The 20,493-nt window shown below is 34.2% G+C and overlaps 1 protein-coding gene, 2 long non-coding RNA genes and 1 pseudogene across 6 annotated transcripts; 3 read left to right on the plus strand and 1 right to left on the minus strand.

Annotated features, from left to right (window-relative positions):
* The first annotated feature begins 843 nt into the window (after positions 1-843).
* On the plus strand, positions 844-18,985 carry LOC120114273. The gene is made up of 3 exons (XR_005515373.1): positions 844-854; positions 6,211-6,214; positions 18,815-18,985. It is a non-coding gene; the product is annotated as an uncharacterized LOC120114273 (long non-coding RNA).
* Positions 11,025-14,419, plus strand: LOC120114270 (KH domain-containing protein At1g09660/At1g09670-like). 4 transcript variants are annotated; one of them, XM_039135237.1, is made up of 8 exons: positions 11,025-11,188; positions 11,296-11,420; positions 11,787-11,872; positions 12,439-12,578; positions 12,781-12,915; positions 12,990-13,106; positions 13,669-13,812; positions 13,893-14,419. In XM_039135237.1, exons 2-8 carry the CDS (start codon positions 11,317-11,319, stop codon positions 14,049-14,051), a joined length of 885 nt encoding a protein of 294 aa, XP_038991168.1. In that variant the 5' UTR covers positions 11,025-11,188; positions 11,296-11,316; the 3' UTR covers positions 14,052-14,419. The 4 variants fall into 4 exon arrangements, with proteins under 4 accessions (XP_038991168.1, XP_038991167.1, XP_038991166.1 ...); XM_039135236.1 differs by having other exon boundaries at positions 11,025-11,187; positions 11,285-11,420; XM_039135235.1 differs by having other exon boundaries at positions 11,025-11,187; positions 11,290-11,420.
* LOC120114269 lies at positions 14,810-17,376 on the minus strand (annotated as a pseudogene).
* Positions 18,019-18,243, plus strand: LOC120114272. The gene is made up of 2 exons (XR_005515372.1): positions 18,019-18,070; positions 18,124-18,243. It is a non-coding gene; the product is annotated as an uncharacterized LOC120114272 (long non-coding RNA).
* Positions 18,986-20,493: the final 1,508 nt, after the last annotated feature.

The following is a 20,493-nucleotide window of genomic DNA, read 5'->3' on the forward strand; positions in this document are numbered from 1 at the left end:
AAACCAAGGTCTTCAAGTCAAATTTCAAATTCATGACAAAGGATATTGGACTACAAGAAGACCCAAAATCAATTGTGATTTAGCTTAACTCAACAACAAGTAGTTACTTTCCAATCAATTTTCAAGCTAGATTTCAACTTCACGATGAAGGATATCATGCTCAAGTCATCCAAGATCGACTCAACTTCACAACGAATGAGTCATCCATGATTTCAACTTCACAATGAAGGATACTATGCTCAAGTTATCCAAGATCGACTCAACTTCACGATGAATGAGTCATCCATGATTTTAACTTCACGACGAAGGATATCATGCTCAATTTATCCAAGATCGACTCAACTTCCCGACGAATGAGTCATCCATGATTTCAACTTCACGACGAAGGATATCATGCTTAAGTCATCAAAGATCGACTCAACTTCACGACTAGGAGTCAACCACAACTCAACAACGAGGAGTTATTTTTCATCCAAGATTTCGAGTCAAATTTCAACTTAATGACGAAGGATATCAAGTTCGAGTCGTATGAGATTGACTCAACTTCACGATGAAGGAGTCATCCATAACATAATTTAACAACGATGAGCTATTTTCATCCAACTTAACCTGTAGAGGGTTTTTAGATTTTCTTGAGTCAAAATTTAACTTCAAGACGAAGGATATTGGACTCAAAGAGCATATTTATAGACACACTAACCAATGATTATGTTAACTTTTGCATATTCAATTACTCTGGGACCAAGACAAACTAGATGAATATTTTCAAACACATCTACTTGAAAATGTAGAAGATGAAGACAAGCCCTCATAATGAACTCCAAAAGGCCCAATTATATTGAAGATGCAGAAAAGTGGAAGAGCATATCAACCGAAGGATAAAGAAAACGATAATACCATGGAACAAACTTATATCAACGAACCAAAATCGGTCATATTTTATCTTTGTTATATTCACATTACATTCCAACAAGCAAAGAGGGGCAGCTATAATACCCAATTTTTGTCCGAACTATTTTTTTTCAAAGCCGAAACATATTTATTAAAGCTGATTTTGAAGTTCAATAAATCAACCAAATTGGAACGATTTTTTGGACAATTTGCAAACATTTTTAAGGCATGGTATCTCTTGAAACTGAACCGTATTTCATTTATCTTTCCAACGCATTTTTAAACACATCAATTAGACATGAGAAACTCAAGATATGCTTATTTTAGCGAAGACATCGTGTGTAGAAAATTGGACACATGCCTAATAAGTGGATTTTAATTTATTACGAATTTTCAATTATTTTATTGAATATTTGTAATTAAATTCAACTTTCTACTTTCCATAGTTTATTTAAGGTAATTTAGGATCTTTTTATTATTTTAGAATTACTTTTCTTTTAATTATCATATCTAGCATTAATGAAAATATGTTAGCCTTGTTTACTTTAGGGTTTTTTGGGAGCCTATAAATAGGCCCTCTTATTTTGTAATTAGGGGGGAGAAAAGGAAAAGAGGAGGAATGAGAGAAAATAATCATTCATTGTAATTTGAAGAGCAAGAGCAATAAAAGTGAGTTTTTTTTAATTGTTGTTTTTTTAATATTATTGTCTTTATTGTTTCGATCGACTTCGTTCTTTTTTCCTTAAAAGAACTATTTCGGATGAGAGAAAACCGATGAACTAGGAAAAAACTCCTAAATATATTTTCCTAAATCTAACATTCCTTGAGGTTTATAAGTGAAAACATATGCTTTTCTTTTTTATGTATATACTTTTATTATTTTTTGTATTTATTGCTTCGACATTGATTTTGTATGAAAATTCCATCGAATGAGAGAACCAATGAATAAGGATAATGCTTTTAATTAGATTTTCATAAATCAAGCATTCCTTGAGGTTTCTCAATGAAATTGGTGGTGGATTTTGAATGAAAAGTTTATTATTTATTTATCTTGATTTAATTTCAATTTTTTTTATTTAAATGGCCCAATGACCCAATTTAAATCCCTATTAGATCCATATATTTTATGCGGGTAGGAGATAATTATAACTGTTATTCTTATTATTTATTTTTAAAATTTATTTTATTCCCCATCATGTATTTTCATTCTCAATTTATTAGTTTTTTCAATTTCATATTTAATTTTTCTTTTAAATTTGATTCTCATTAATTGCACTTTAATATTATTATTTTTATGACAAGTTATTTTCTCATTAAATTTAATTCAACACTTTCATTTAATTTGATTTTTTTATCATAGATTTTCTTAGATTTTCTTTCCTTTTCACTTTTAATTCACTTAATGCAACTACTTAACCTTTTCTTTTGACTTTTCTATTTACTTTTGAATTCTTTGATATTCTTTCTTTTTATTTAATATAATAAGAATTCTTTTTTTATTTTAGATTTATTTTATTTTATTCATTTACTTTTCAAATCATTGTTTTTATTTTTATTGTTTATATTTATTGTATGTGCCTTTTAAGTTTTGTACATTAATACTAATTCCATTTATTTTTTATGTATGTTTCGTGACCCTTTTATTCATGTTTGCATATTGAACCCAATTTTTTTCTTAAACCCTAATTTTATTTGTTTCATGGTACCAAATCTCAAAGGTAAATAATTTGGATCGTTTCTTTAAAATTTGTCCTAACTTCAATTTCCACTATTTAGACAACTTGTAACCGTGATGGTACCGAAAGGGCAATGTAGGGGTGATCATCCTTCCCCACATGTAATCGACTCCTGAACACTTCTAAGTGAATCTTAGTAAGATGTGGATCTAGTTAAAGGTAAAATTTAGGTATCCAACCTTACCTAATCTAAAAAGGTTAGTGGTGACTCCAAAAAGGTAAAATTCACTTTAAGACAAAATGTGATCCCGGGACCACCCGAAGGACCGTTGCGACACCCATCCATAATTTACTTGATTTATATGTGAGACTAGGAGATTATTCAGTAGTTTAGAGGGAATTTTACCAATACTATGTGATTATCGAGTTCCTCAGCTAACTAGTATCTAATGGCTATGTGAGACCATATAATAGCAGTGTGTCATGTGTTGCATTTAGAGAAAGCACAATAGTTACAATCATTGTGCTAAGATACCCAATAGAGATGTACTCATGGCGATGCCCTTAGTAGAGGACTAAGGGAAGCATGAGACTCTTACTTTGGTGACAGAATAGATGAACCTTAAGTAAATATTACTTTAAATTATCATGCATCTATCTACTACTTAGTACCATGTCTTTAGCATGCTTGTGTTTATGTGACTCATAATGATGCTCTAGATAAACAATTATACTATTGGGTTTTGTAAGCTCATTGTTAAGATATTTTTAGTTCGTAAGTTATTAGCTTGAGTTGTACATAGAGCACCGTTACAACAGGACTTCTAACATCTCGTCTAAAGTACTATGTTATAGCTTTAGTGGGCATATGTATTCATAGGACCCTTATTACTGTATTCAAATTTATAACTCTGAGTTTGTATTATTTTGTTTTTAAACTATGTGTCACGAAGCTCCGATTTATAAAATTATTTTTATAACTATCATGTATGTCTATTTTGGTACCATATAATATATTTTGAAATGAAAATGAATAATTTTAAAAATTAAGGGGTGTTTCGACAGCCCAACGTGGTACTTTAATCCTAATCGAGTTTAGGGTGTTACATTTAGTGGTATCAGAGCATCAGGTTGAGTCGGTCGTAGGACCAATGATAAATTATAATAAGGTGTTAGTAAATACATGCCCCTAAGTAATTAAAATACTCGTATAAGTCTAAAATCTTGATGGTGCTTCCTTTATTTGTCTGTGTTGTAGAAATTGACGATGATAGATAGTTCCTAGCGTAGCCTCGAAGATAGGATGGAGAGTCGTGCCTCTCATTTTGATAACATTAATGACGGGTTATTGCCTAGGACAGAGGATTTTAAGGTCTCGTTGGGCGTGAGAGTCATAGAAACGATATTCTTTAGAGTTTTGGCTTTCACTCATAGAGAGATCATAGACGTTATTCATAGAGCACATACTATTAGTTGATCACTCGGAGTACTTTAGCATAAATAGTTAACTTCTATAGTTTAGGCAATGATTTTCCGATTTTGGTTGATCAATTTTTTAGAGAGACCATAAGGACTTTGAGGCAGCCTCACCTTACCCTAAGGAGTAAGTTAGAATGCATCACGCTTTGCTCAAGGGTGATGTTATCGACCGATGGGAGACTATAGAGGTGACTAAACAGCTAGATGCCTACATAGGATTAGTTACTAAGTGATTTTAGAGACAAGTATATTGGTAAGGCACACATGGATGGTTAATAATGCAATTCTCCCAGCTGGTTCAAGAAGATAATTCAGTGTACGAGTATGGGGGATATTTTCTTCAGTTTAGTCGTTATGCTCCAAAACTGGACGCGATTGAGTCCTTGAGGTGTAAGAAATTCCTCAAGGGACTTTATATTGGTATCTATGTGCAATTGTTGGCAGACCCACCTAGGGTATTTTTAGAGTTGACACGGCATGCTAAGACTATGGAGAAGGTTTAAAGCATGAAAAGGAGTTTGTTGGGTGAGTTAGGTACCCCAAGTATGATAATTTGTGTACCAATAAACCTATCACAATTGATGACAGAAAGAGCCTGAGATATGTATGACTAGAGGAGAGTAGTTTGTCACTCTAGTAGTGTTAGGGGTCAAAAGTAGGGTATCATAGGAGATCGTCAGCTCTACCATTTTTTATAAGCTCTAAAGGATCTAATGGAGTATTGAAATATATAGTGCAAGCTTATGGTAAAAATAACTGAGGAATATGCTTTAAACTCTCTAGGAAGTGCTATAGATGTAGATCATTGGCATATAGTGAGGGATTACCCTAATGCGGATGGCAATCTATTAACTCGACATAGAGGAGTGATCTCAATAGCTCAACATAGTAGAGAGCCTACCAAGAGAGATGTTAGTTCTATGCTTGAGAAAGAGAGTAGAGGAACAAATCGACCTGTTCTCGATTTGATTATACACGATCTAACTTATCATATCATAGCGAGATAGGTACAGGACATTGATGTCGTAGACGAGATGTCATATATGTTTTCAACTATCTTAGTTTTTCATGTTGATGCAATAGACATAAGTACGTGTATTCTTTTATGGTTTTAAGTGAACTATGTAGAAAAAGTATTTGTGTAGAGGATCACAATAAGAGGGTCCAAGTGCCTAATTGGTGGGCCTTAGTGGAATAGACAATGTTTACATTAGATGTTCATCGAGAACTTGAGTTAGACTTAGTAGGCGACCTAAGGGAAGTTGTTAGCACAAGTGTTACTTTAATCTTGGAGTTACAATTTTAGAGATATAGAATCCTCCACTCTTGTGTGTTCTCTCGGGGAGTATCCTTTTGGGTTATCAAGTTAGATATGAGACTATAAAGATGTTTGCGTATCATCAGTTGAGGGCTCATGTGACTGACCGTACAGAGATTTAGTAATCTCAAGTTCAGACTCTAAAGTATAGATTTCTAGAAGAGTGTTTAGAATACCCAAGTTACTCTAGCTAGTGTGACAATCATCTTGGTTTCCAGAAATATCAAGATATATCTCAGTTAGTATCAAGGTACTTCAGTCGTTAACTAGGAACAAATGCCCCTAGTACATGTGAGGAGTAAATTAGCAAGGTGTATGATTCCAATGTTGTGGTTTCGGATCTTAATGTAAATACTATGGATACTTCAGGTAAGATAGAGGGCATAAGTCTCGAGGTACTGAGAACCCTCCGACTACATCATAATGCCTTATTGTGGGAATGATAAACGATTCTAAGTACAAGATGCAGAGTCATATAATCCTTAAGTACGAGTACGGTTGTGAGAGATCTCCACTCTGTGACGCGTGCTCTTATGGAGAGCTAGACGTTGTTAGTTTTACTCAACAAGTAACCAATTTTTAATTGTGATTATTTTAAATGCACGATCCAGTGAGTAGTACACTTTTAAATTACAAGAAAAAAAAGAAACAATCAAGTAGCATGGATGAATATTGAATCAGAGTTACGCAGTGAAAATATTTTAGACTGATATGTAGAAAGTCATGAATCCTCATCATATCTTTAATAGTCACCATTGAGACCGTGTATGACAAGTGTTCATAGGATCTTGACATGTAGTATGATAAGTTAATTATAGTGTAGCACAATATGTTCACTCAATTGAGTAGAGTTCGCTAGTGAAGGGTTTAACAGTTATAGACGAGTCGTACATAAGTATTTTTCCTTATTAAGCATTTCGAGCATTTGATGTTAGACAGAAAGAAGGAGATTATTTCGCTATGGGCCTCTCAAATTTTTTTACTTAAGATTCGACACAGGTAGTGTCATTTAAAAAATCGTGGATCGATTTTGTGAGTTTCGAGTTGCATGTCTTGCTGCGAGGACTTTTTCCTTGATGTTCAAACTTGATAAGAGTTTAGGTGCATCGAGGCTTCTAAGTGTTTAACCTAAGGATAGTTTGTTATTCAAAACTTGATAAGAGTTTAGGTGTATCGATGCTTTTAAGTGTTTGACCTAAGGATAGTTCATTATTCGATCCAAGTAAATTTTGAGGAAGAAATTTCTATCAAGAGGGAGAGTTGTATCACCCTAAATTATGGGTTAGTAGTTTTGGGTTTATCTAAGAGTTAAGTAAACTGTTTGGATGTTTCAATTAAAGTCGTTAAGCCGAGTGTGGGCTTAATTGGTGTTTAATTAGGCCTAATTCATCATAAAAATGGATTTTTGCATAGTACAAAGATGATGAAGGATCAATAGTGTGATTTTACCATTTTAAAAAGATAAGAAGCCTTTTTATTTCCCATCATATTTTTCTCCTTATTTCCTATTCCCTCATCTCCTTCTCATCTTTTCTCTTCATATGTCATAGCTAAAGCTAAAGAGAAAGTGGGGGTTGAGTAACCAAGTATTTAAGGAGAGTGATAGCTAGTTAAAGAAGCTTCATTTCAGGATTTTATTAGCAATATAGTTTATTTCTAATCCTTTACGGTGTTAAGGTTTTTATAATCATGATGATTTATTGAGATTTGGGTATTTAAGAATTTTAGGGTTTATGCTTGATTTATTCCTTAGATGACATTATTATTGTAAAGATTGTGTTTTTATAATGTTAGATGACCCTATAAGACTCTATTAAGCTTTAGGTGTTGATTTAGAGTTAAATTATAGTGTTTGAGAGAGTTTTGGGTGATTCCCGAGCATATTTCTAGGTTTTCTAGGTTGTACTATCGATAATGTGAGTATCAATACTGTGAGTACTAATATTATGATTGCAATACTAATACTCTTCAACACCAAGAGATTTAAAACATCGCTTATTATATCTGAATATCTATATATTGCTATAAAATGTACAATTAAGCTTGAAACGGTCGTAATTTATGAAATGATTTAAATACCCCTATGTGGCATAAATTACCAAAATACCATCAATGATAAATAACTTCAAAAGTACCCCTGAAAGTGCACATAGTCAGCGATCGTAAATGACAAATCATTGTGAAAGATATGTTTGCAAGTGAGGTGGTGTATTATATGAAAAATGTGATAGAGAACCCGCGTATCATGTTAATATCGATAAGGCGTTGATGCATATCCCTCTAATTCAAGGGTGAATTAAAGGAAAGTGTAATGAGAGCGACTATAGTATGGCTACCAAAGAATGAACCCGAGTCAGGTATCAAACTATCAAATAATTCAATAAGTGAATAGTAGAAACAATAATCATCCTAAGATCATGAAACACGTAGATATCTCCTTAGAGACAAAAAATGACTAAAATGCCTTTCAACGTTAAATGACCAAAATAGAGCGGCTCCATAGACTAACAGATATAATAGACTAATAGACCCTTGTATAACATTCTAGATGAAAGAATGAGTGAGATAACAACTAGTGAGGGATGACCTTACTTTATTATACCGAGTTATATTGGTGTGTGACGAGGCTACCTCAGTTACCTTAGTGGGGTATTGTTAGTGGTGTGTAACTAGGCTACCTCAGTTGCCCTCGTAGGGCATTGTCACTGTTTTGTGGCCTTGGTCCCTCGTATATGTATTTGTAGTTATATTAACACAGTATAATAGATACTCTTGAGCTTGGCTTGACGGCTGTGTGAGACCGAGACAATGCTTCAGTTGAGTAGGAATTATACTGATGTTTTATGATTATTGGGTTCCCTTCCATGATCTACTTGATTGTCGTGTGAGACCAAAGATCATTTCAGCAGTTTAGTGGGCGTTTTACCAAAGCTATGTGGTTACCAGGTTTCCTCATCTAACTAGTATCTGATGGCTATGTGAGATAAATATTATTAGAATGTCATGTGTTACATTATGGGAATGCACAACAGTCATGGTTATTGTGGTTAGATACCCAATATAGGTGTAATCATGGCGAGACCCTTAGTAGAGGACTAAGGGAAACATGAGACTCTTACTTTAGTGACATAATAGTTGAACGTTAAATAGATAATACTTGATTATGATCATACATTTACTTACTACTTAGTATCATTTTTTAGCATGCTTGTGTTTATGTGACTCATAATGCTGCTCTAGATTAGCATTATATTATTGGGTCTTGTAACTCAGCGTGTGAATGCTTTCTGTTTACAAGTTATTAGCTTGAGTCATTCGTAGAGAACTGTCGTAGCATGAATTTCAACGTCTCATCCAGAGTATTGTACTGTAGCTTTAGTGGGCATGTGTATTCATATGACCTTTATTATTGTATTCAGATTTATCAAAGTATTTTTATAATTGTCATGTATGTCTACTTTGATATTATATAATATGTTTTGAAATGGAATGAATAGGTTTTGAAAATCATGGGTTATCTCAGCAACCCAACGTAGTACTGTAAGCCCAATCGAGTTTTGGATGTTACAACGGTGTTGTCTTATTTTTCTCATTTTCTACCACCATTTCTTCGACAGACGATGTTACGACTACCGTTTCTAGATTTTGAGTCTCTTTGATTATGGATAAGATATAAAATGATTCAAAAGCAAAGGTAAAAATAGAGAGAATTTGAAAGTTTTTATTTGATTTGAAAACCAAAGGGAATGAAAAGGGAATACGAGAATTAAAATAGGGAGAGTGATAAGAAGAAATGGAGGCAATATTAGTTGAAGATAAAGAGAACTATTATGTCATTGTTATTAGGAGTGTTAAAAATCGATTACCTGTTTTTAGGGTAGTATTTTTGTCGGCCTGTGACCCAGTTCGTTAAGTAAAATTCGGGTACCTGCATTTTTTGGTCTCGGGTATTCAATTCATCTATTTTTTTAATTTTTTTTTTAAAATAACATAGAAAATACAAATTTTTTTAAGAGTTCATTATACAATCCATAACAATAATTAGTGATTTAAAGTTAGTTTTAAGGATATATATATTAAATTTTATTTCTAAAATAAAAAATTAAAGTTATTAGTATCGATCATGATTTTTCTCGAATCTCATATTGACAAATTAATAAAAAAATGTAAAAATTAAAAGTATATAATACAAATCTAAGAAAAATGATTTAAATTTAATTTTAAGTAAAAAATATTAACATAAAATAAAAATATAATTTAAACTATATATATATTATCGGGTCGGGTATCCGGTTATAAACAAAATTTAGCCCAGACCCGACTCAACTATCCGGGAAAAATCATGGGTCGGGTAATTTTTTTAGAAAATTACCCAGTTTTTTAGGTTCGAGTTGGCGGGTTGACAGACTAAGTCAACCAGGTTGAATATTTTTGAGCACCCCTAATTGTTATTATTTCACTTTGTAATGAGATACCACCCTTTATTCTTCACCTATAAACTTTAATATTTTTAGCAATTTATTAATAATTTAATTTAATAATTATTTTAAATTTAAATAAGGATCAAATTGATAAGAGATTTAAATACCAAAGGTTTATTAAATTAAAGTCAATTTGATATAATGTGTTAGTTTTGAGAATTAAAACTATTATTATATCATGTTACATCTTTATTTTCATTGAGTAAACAAGCTAAACCTAATGATTGGTGACTAAAATAAAAAATGTAACATTATGTATGATTTTAAAAAAGAAATAATTAGATGACTAAAATAGAACAAACGGATAGGTGAATGACCAAATAGATAAATTACCTTTTAACTGTTTTAAGAATTCAACAGCTTTTGGTACCCGTGAATCAAATTTCTATTAAATTTTATTAAAAATTTGATTAAAATTTTAATAACCCAAACAATTGGTAAATAAATTTTATATACACTCACCCACCTTGGAAGATTTTGTAATATTGTTGATATTCACAAACAATTAACTAAAGGGATTAAATCCAAATATTTAATTTCAATAGTTTCACAGCAAAATAATGAAAAGGTTTTGCACGAAAATGTGAAAATGAAAAGGGTAAAAGTACACAAATGGTTCTCCTATTATAGGATACTACTTTATCGAGTCATCTGACTATTAAAAGTTATAAAATGATTATATAATTATTGAATGTTGCTTTGTTGAGTCCTTCAACTATTAAAAGTTACAATATGGTCACCTGACTATTCATATATTTCAAGCTCGTCATTTTTGTTAAAATATTGATGGTTGTCAAAACAAAACGTTAACATGTTGACCAATATATAATAGTCGTTTGAGATTTTGGATCAGATTTTATTATATCCCAGTTAATATGTTAATGTCCAGCTCAGATTGCCATCAATTTTTTAACGCAAAAGGACATGTTTGGAACATATCAATAGTTTGATGGCCGACCATTATATGACTTTTAATAGTCGGGAAATTTAACAAAGTAACATTCTTTAGTCAAAAGATCATTTTATAACTTTTAATAATCGATGATTCAATAAAGTATTACATTATAATTGGGGACCATTTGTATAGTTTACCCAATTTTAAAATGGGAGTGTGGTAAAAATTTGAGAGCGTATAAAAAGAGCAGTAAGAAAGCATCATATAGTTTTGTTGGGAGTAGGGCTTTAGTCTCTCTTTGATCGACACTCTGCTCCACATAAAAGAGAGGGCAGCAGACTTTGCATCTCTGCTCCTTTTTACTCATTTGCACCTTACCTTTCCTTTCTCCACCTCCACCTCCACCTCCCACTCCCACTCTCTCTCCCTCCCTTCCCTTTCATCAAAGTAAGTCTGCGGTTTTCTTCTTTAATCCTTATATATATTTGTTCATACGTTGGATTCTTGATTTTGAAGAGTTTTTTTTTAATATACGTTGAACTAGTTAAGCAGGAATATAAGGGAAGGTCGATTTATATGATGGGGGAGAGGATCCCACCAGGGAGTTACTTTCAGTATCCGCCTTCTGGAGTCCTTGCTTCCCCTCATAGGGCTTCTTCACTTCCTACGGATCGTGAAAGGTCAGTTTTTTCTTCTTCTTTATTTAAATACTTTTAATCAATCAAAGCTCTTTTTTTGTTCTTTTGGGGAAGTTTCACTCCAATATTTGATGGGATATTTTTTATTGATGTAATAATTAGAGATTCCTTTGTTTTAATTGATATGGGTTCTCGAAGTTGGTTTAAGGAAAAGCTTTAACCTTTTCTGTTTCTATCTTGTTGTTTTGGTACGAGTGATTGTTTTAAGGAAGAAGGTTCTGTTTTTTAATTGATGGTTATGTTTTCCTCATGTTGATGCTCTTATTTCATATTCTATTTTATCTTAGATTTATGTCTTATTGTGAATCATTGTTATACTCATTGTTACCTCACAATCAACTATGACAGATATTTAGCTGAATTATGGGCAGAGAAACAGAAATTGATACCTTTTATTCAAGTTCTGCCTCTATGTACCAGGCTTCTTAATCAAGGTTATTGAAGTTTCCTTTTCATTTTCTGCAATATAATATTCATTAGAAAGTTCTGAAACTGCTTGTGATATTTTTTGGTTGAATGGAAAATACTCTAATAGTAAAGCTTTCTATTTCAAGGATGCCTAAAACTGCCATCTATATTATTGTTCTGACTAATGTAAATTTCATTCCTCTAGATTTTACTTTAGATTTATCTTTATGTGCACACTGTTGTTTTGTTCCTTCCGAGAATAAGCCACACATGATGTAATAAACACAGTGATAGTCAATGATGTTGAACTGAAATTGTAAGCAAGTAACAGCGTAACGCAATCTGTCTGCCTAGTTAACCTTTATAATCCTAAACTAGCAACATGTGGTTTTAAATTATTACAGATTGAAGTGTTCTTAGACTAGATGGTTCTACTTGAAAATTAAAACAAGTAAACTGGAGGGCATGCCACCAGAGGGTTCTACCGAAAGATGTATCCCATGCCACAAATAAACTCCAAATGTCCATTTTTACCACTGAGGTAGTTTTGACAACATATCGAGTGTTTTATTTTTTTCTTATTTAACTGCAGAGATCAGAAGGGTCTCAGGACTTGCTCCCAGTTTTGTGGATCATGGGAGAATTGAGCATGATAGTCCTTTCAGGTCATTGGGTCAACATCCCAATGGGAGACTGATGGATTTGGAGGGGTGGTCTGTAATGCAAACAGAGGTAATGCAGTTTAATGGTTAATAAATTGTTTTTAAAATAACTTTTATATCGAACTTTGCAATTGCGTATCAGGTTAGTAAATTTCAATATCCTTGTTGTTGGCCCCTAATGTGATTTATTCTTACACCGAAATAATGTGCTTCTCATTAAATGTTAAATTAAAGGAAAATGAAATTCTTTTAATGTGATTATCTTGTTTCAGGAAAATGGGCACATGCAACGAGTTGCTCCAATTCAAGCTGCATCAATGGGTTGGCCTGGTTTGCCAAGAGCCCCACCAACACCTATTGTAAAGAGAGTTGTTAGACTTGATGTACCTGTGGATAAATATCCAGATGTAAGTTATCTTGAAAATTATAAGTTTTCATTTTCTTCTTTTTTAAGGTAATAGTTCTGACTAAGTTCTTGCAGTATAATTTTGTTGGCCGAATCTTGGGACCACGAGGGAACTCCTTAAAGAGAGTTGAAGCCATGACAGAGTGTAGGGTGTACATAAGAGGCAAGGGTTCTGTCAAGGATTCTGTAAAGGTATAGTCGATCATTTTAATTCTTTTATTTCCAACATGTAATTTTGGTAAAAGTGTGCAGTTGAGTCTTGAGATACTTCTTGTTCAGGCAAGTATTTTCTACTTTATCTTGAAAATTGGAGTGTGGCTGGTTGTCGAGCGAGGCTTAGGAGTATAATATCCTGCCCCCCACCCCATATTTGTCCTCTCAATCCATCTTCTACTGGAATTTTAAATTGTAGGCGATGCGAGAATTGATCTAGTTTGACATTTGCTGGTAATCTGCATATCCGTTTACATTCGTTGTACTCTGCATCTAGTATTTGTATCATATTTATTTGGGCTCCGTTAAAGATTTTTTCTGTTTATCCATTGTTTTTAGTTCATATGTATTTTTGTGCTTTTGACTTTTCTATTACAACAAAAGCAAAAGGTAAAAGCATCAAACGAATGGAACCCCAATCTTTTACATTTTGTGCTGGTAACTATTATGATCAATCAATGCAGTGATCATCTTTACTAAAAGTAACTTGTTCTGCTTCACTTGTTTTAAATTCTCAATCTGGCTGTTGACTTTTCTACAGGAAGAGAATCTGAAAGATAAACCTGGATATGAACACCTTAATGAGCCACTGCATGTGTTGGTGGAGGCTGAATTCCCCGAGGACATGGTAAATTCTCGATTGGAGTATGCTGTTGCAATACTAGAAAACCTTCTGAAGCCTGTTGTAAGAACAAAAAGCAATTTGTGATAATTTTATGTTACCCTTCCATTTCTGTTCTCTAACCCCTCATCCACCATTTCCAGGATGAATCCTTGGATAGCTACAAGAAACAGCAGCTTAGGGAGTTGGCTTTGCTAAATGGTACCTTAAGGGAAGAGAGCCCGAGTATGAGCCCAAGCATGAGTCCTAGTATGTCGCCCTTTAACAGTACAGGAATGAAGCGGGCGAAGACGGGCAGATGACCGTAGACATATGGCGATAAATCTGTGTCCTGTTGCCTTGCTGCACATACGGTCGCTTGAAATCATGACCATAGCTTAGGGAGGCTGAGTTAGGAAGAGCCAAGTCAAACTCCTTTGAGTTTTGGGCAATCTCCAATGATCCCTCTTTCATGCATCATTCATTCACCATAAGGTTTGACGTCTCTACTTCATTAGTTAAAATAACCTATTTCCCCTAATTGTTTTAGCCATGTTCTTCTGATGTGCTCCAACATTCTTTTTACTGACGATCTTGCATTATTTCTTGCATATATCTACATATGCGTGCCCTTCATAATAAGATACAATCACTGTATTGCCTATTGTCTTAATAGTAAGTATCGTCTCAATATCTTGTTTATTTTGCTTGCCTCTACCTGTATAACTTGAATGTTTTAAATGTCCTGATTATGTTCCCATTCATCTAACAAATTGGTTATACTTGCGGCATCTTCTAACGGAAAAAAGGTTATTTCTAGAATTCATGTTTGCCTGATTGCAAGGTATATAATCGAATATGCAATGAATACCGGTGAATCATTGGCATAGCATGATTTGTAATATAAGAATACAATGCGAACTATAATTGCCTCAGTAATAATGAAACAAAACGTACATAGCAGTCTCCGAATCCACTTATCTGATTTTTAAATCTTGATTGTAATATAAACTAAATCAAGTTCAGAAAAAAAATACGAGGGTAGAACAATAGCATACAACATAAGCTAGGAGATAACTTATTACTTAAAACATTTGGTATCCAAGAGAGGTTCTCCGTCAAAAGACACAATCTTCAATCATCTGATTCACCCGCTCCTTCTGTACTTCGTCTGAGATGTCAACTTTCTTCCATTCATAGAGTTCATGTCGCAGCACTCATCAATCAAAAGTTGATGAATCTCTTGCCCACGGAAAAGCAATAGCTCCTTCACCTTGTATGAGCTCCAATCAACAACATTTTCCCAAAAGCATACTTTCGTGCCAAATCCATTATTTGCGGGAATCCTCATTCTACTTGTAGTCAGAACCAGAGAATCCCCCAGGAGCATACATGTCCCAGAATCCTGAAATAAGCAGGAAATAAGTATCAGAAATCACAGTTCAAGGATTATATAAGGCAGTGTTGCAACGAAAACAACAGGTGTATACCTTTAATTGCAACCTCACGGAAATGGGTCTTTGTGTTAGAATAAAGCCTCTTCCAGTCATCCAGTATCATCTTACCAGGAGGCAGCAAATCAAGAGGATTCTTTGGTTGGGCTTTGGCGCCTCTTCCTCCCCAGCGGCTTCTGCCTTCGCTGGCTTTTACTCAACCTCCTTTTTGGCTTCTTTCTTAGGTTCATCCTTGGCTTTGGGTTTAGTTTCTTTTAGTTGGGCAGCAGGCTTCTTTGAAGGAGCAGGTGGCACAGACACTGCCTGCTTCACTTCACAAGAAACTTCTTGACATTTGGCTGGTTAACCATGGTCCAGAAGTACCTCTCATTTCAACATGAGGAAACTCTGAGGTAAAACTCTTGGTCATGATCTCAGAGAAGCCCAAGTAGAGGTTGCATATGATAATGTCAGCAAGGGTGACTAAATGTCCAATAAGAAAAGCGTTGGAAGCAAGATGAGCGTTAAAAGCACCAAACGCTCTCTTCAGTGCAGCAATACCAGCTTCCTCAGCCTGCAAAATATAGATAGAAATTAAGATAAACTAGATGGGCAAAATGAGACCATCAAAGTAATATAAGCTACGACTGAATTACAAAACGTAAAAAAATTTAACTCTTAGTAAGCCTATGCCAACTTGATTTATCAATTCAATGGCATGACTCTCGTACCAGAGTTACTTGGGCTTCTAGTGCTGTCACACATTCATTTACAGAAATTATGCACAGAGAAACACAGCTGTATCAAGTCCTCTTTAAAAAGAATAAAACAAGAATTGACAGGTAACCGACGCCATTTTCTTCCTTCGCTGTTCCCTCGAAGTTTCTATTTAGCCGACTTAGTTGTCTTAAGTCAGATATTAACATGGGACCTATTGTCTTAAAATTGGAAAGGGGGGGGGGGGGGGGAAACAATACAATGACCCAGCAAATAAAGCGCAATGAAAATGACACAAGAACCTGAGGGGAGAGGGGAAGAGAGTAGAACTTACTGGCGGAAGGTAAACACCATAACCAAGTCTTGGATACAACTATTTTGCAATATTAGTATCAATTTCCATGGATGTGAAATCAATTCATTGCTCGATATGACCCTAAGAAAGCCAAGGCATACATATATAAAAAGAGTTTCATGGTTTAAAATAAACTTAACTGATGGCAGAATAACAAGACCATTTTAGTATAAAATCCTTACATAATCAATCAATGTAGAACAATATAGAGGGTTGTCAGCCTTTGAGCGAGTTACTGCAGAGAAAAGTAAAGATACAAATACGTAAACAAATACCAGAGGACAAAAATGTAGGCTATGGAGTCAACATGTCATCTAACCATAACGAGCAATGGCATTGCTCTCAAATACATGACCCTCAGGTGTTTCCAACACAGGAACCTAAAGTCAGAGATATCCTTTCAGTAAATGACCTAGAAAAAAGGTTCCATTACATATTAAAAGGATTTTTCTCTAGTTTCAAACTATTACTAAGCATGGTTACCTTCCCCAAAGGGTTCATCTTGAGGAATTCAGGAGTCTTATTTGAGATACCCATCTCAAAGTTCTCAACCAGTCCGACCTCCACACCAGAATATTCTGCAGCAATGAGTGCCTTATAGGCATTTTTGTTTGTTTTTCCTGCATGCAAGACCTACAAGTAAATCAATCACACTACACTAGCACGAAGAACCAGATACCACAACCGATCCCTACAAAAAATTGTACTACTAATCCAGTAAAAACCCTGAAAAGGACCTCCTTTTTGAATGATTCTTTTAAATTTATATCATTTTACACCCTAAATTACTTGAAAGCAGCTAACATCTCCATATACATACACACTTAAGCTAATTGACTATAACGTCTTCCCATCTATCCTTCTGCTGGTCAATGGATCTCAATTTAAATAGAAGACGGTGAAGTTAAAATCATTTTTAATGCTTATTAACATCTACAAATCCATCAACTATCCCATTGATTTATGAGAGTAATTTTATAAAATATATTCCATCTTCAACTTCCTTTGTAATGCAGAATAGCTACTTAAAAGAATTTCCCTTACTAATTCTACTTTAAATAATTTCCCCTAATACTTCAATAGCTAAACTACCAAAAGCAAGTAATACTATATATACACACAAATAAACCTTACCAGCGACATGGCTTGATAGGGAAGGACGCTGCGATTTGAAGAATGAGATCTAGAAATGAAAAGTTGGATAACCAAAAAAAGGCATCAGTAACAATCCTTATCTATTAAAATGTAAAAATGAGAGAAGCGAATGAGAAATAACCTTGAAGTCGCAGCGATCAGGGGAGAAGGGAGAAGCAAGAGGGCGTTTCCCAAAAATTCTTTTTTTTAAATAAATGACCCCGACGTTTATTAAAAAAAAGGAAATTCTAAACGCTTAACTATCATTAATGATGAAGACTATTAATTTAATTTATAAAAAAAAAAATTTAAAAGGCTTAACGTGTAATTATAAATTAGTTAAAAATTAAAAAATAAATTTTTTAAAACAAAATATAAACTATATCAATAATCACCTAACTAGGGGTGTAAACGAGTCGAGTATAGCTCGACTCGAACTCGAAAACTTTAAATGTAGGCTCGACTCGAAAACTTTAAATGTAGGCTTGACTCGAAAACTCGCGAGCCTAAAATTTTCAAGCTCGACTCGAACTCGAAAAATAATATTGAAACTCAACTCGAACTCGAAAAGGCTCGAACTCAAAAAAAATTCAGGAGCTCGATTGAAGCTCGAGACTCAAGCTCGATTGAAGCTCGAACTCGATTCAAGCTCGAACTCAAGCTCTAATCAGCATTACTCCAAGTTAAGGATTCATCAAAATTAGTAAAACCTTCTTATAAAAAAAATTAGTAGAACCTTCTTATAAAAAAAATTAGTAGAACTACAATAATCCCACATAAATAAGAATAATGCAGCACTGAGGAACACCAGAGCCTTCAGCAGTGAATAGAAAGCAATAGCATTACATGATAAACTTGATTGCTTGAAGTTCTGGACCCAAAATCCAACTATACTGGAGATGACCATAGATGTCCCAACCTATGGTAAAAGCAATATATCACAGAATCAAACATGTTCTCCAATGAAAAGGAAAAAAAGGGAAAGAGTGATTGATTGCAAAATTTTGATGCATTATCGTCCACAACAAGCAAGCATACCTCTAGCATTTCAGCCCCAAGTCTCCCCTCTGACAATAGTACTTACTCTTCATCCCTTAATACTTGGACATCCTTAGAACTTAGAGAAAGTGGATCTTCAAATTGAATTAAGCTTATTAGGAACTTAATTATTTCTCTCCAAAAAATAAAGTTCTACAAGAAAATCTCCAACTACCGAAAGATTTTTCAGTTATACATAAACCAAACTGGTTCACCACCCATCAAAGTACACCTCATTTCTAGGAAGATTCTAGTTGAAACCAATTAGTGAATTTTAGGATTTAGAGTGAAAAATAGGGCATAGGGTTTAGGAAATTAATGACAGTGTCAATTGAAGTTCAAAAGAGAGATCTGCACAAAATTCCCTAATGGTTTCTAGTGAAAATCTGCATGAGCAAATGAAATTCAGAGTACAGAAATCAAAGCTTTGGTGTCCTTCCTTATCTGCAGTCAGCCACACATTCTAAGGTAACAAGTAAACACAATTTTTTTGTATTTCCTGCTTCTAACATTTACCGTAATCTCAATAGTCTCTTATCTAGCACTTTATTGCAAGGGAAAGATATTGCTCTATACCATAATATCAAGTTTCAAAAGTGTACTCCAAAATGAGATTGAAAAGTCATTATTATTCTCTTTTGTTCATTTCATGGAAAAATTAAAAAATTATTCAAAAACTAAAACAATATTACATCGTGTGTTAGAGAATAGGCAACTCCGTTGATGTTTAAGGCTATAACATGATCTCTCGGATCTTCCCATAAAATCCAAAGAAGTATAAGGTGTTGCCTGCAATGACAACAACTATGAATCCATGTAAGTGATACCGTTGCAGTATATTATCTGTTTCTACTGAAAAGAATAGGTAATGTCCTCAACAACAGAGGTTAACGAGATAGTTAATAATAGATGCTCTACTTCGCAAATGACTTTAAAGAAAAGCAACCAATCAATAGATTACTGGGGATGGATGTTGACCTCCAGTGAGCTTTCGCAACTAGCTGAAGATACAGACTATAGAGCACGACCATTTCTTTCAACTGATTGACGGTGTTGCATCACTGATGCTGCAATATGGCTCCTCGAGGTACTTGCACTTGCTGGCTGACATTAAATTCAGGGCAAAATATTAAAATTATAAATACAAGTACACAAGGCTATGCATCTGTTTGATTAAACAAGGGTCAACCGGAATATGATCGACAAGGCAGGTTTTAGAGATGAGAAATCGATAACCAGTTTGCAAGAAACTGGCAATGTATATCAATCAAACAATAAAACCAGTAAAAGAATCACGCAAAGCACAAAATTCTAAGAAAATGAACTCAGTAATCAAGCAGCAAAGAAAGCAATTTTATGTTCCTTTTGGCACTCATTAATCCAAAGACACATCATTAATCCAAAGAGATGGCTTTCAGTTCAAACTAGTAATAGATAAGCAGGAACTGGAACTTAAAGAAGAAACAAGAAGAAAGAAAAGCAAGCATGTTTACCCTACACCAACGTGTACGCTCCACAGAAAGGGTAAAGTGAGGGTTATTTGGGATATTGGTTCCTCAGCGGAGCTTTCGAAAAGGCAAACCTACGACGGTCGTATGGTTCGGCAGTGAGGGAGAGGGTGTTGTTTTGAGAGGCTTAGGGTTAAGATTTGGTTTGAGGAGAAGGGTTTGAGGTCTAGGTTTCTTGTCAGAGTCTTGGGGGAGCGTTTAGGCCACAGTGGCTGTGGGTTTCTGTTGAGTTAATCGATCGACGGAATTAGCCAAGAGGGGGGTGAATTGGCAATTAAAAATTCGGTGGAAGCTTTTGCAGAAAATTGAAAAGATTTGCACAGCGATTTAGAGTGGTTCGACTTTCTCAATCAAAGTCTACGTCCACTACCTTAGCTATCCACACTAAGGATTTTCCAACAAATTCACTAATTTGTTCTTTCTTTTGAGGCCAAAGAGATAACATTACAACACCCTCAAGAATATACCCCAATTCTCGAGAACACTCTTTTCCCAAAGAGAAGATTACAAATTTGCAAACTTACAAGGAAAACCTCACAAGGTAAGATGTTTGCACAATTCTAGAACAAGAAAAGAACAC

Source organism: Hibiscus syriacus, unplaced genomic scaffold (genome assembly GCF_006381635.1).
Source record: "Hibiscus syriacus cultivar Baekdansim isolate YM2019G1 unplaced genomic scaffold, ASM638163v2 tig00110221_pilon, whole genome shotgun sequence".
In the NCBI taxonomy this organism is placed as follows: domain Eukaryota; kingdom Viridiplantae; phylum Streptophyta; class Magnoliopsida; order Malvales; family Malvaceae; genus Hibiscus; species Hibiscus syriacus.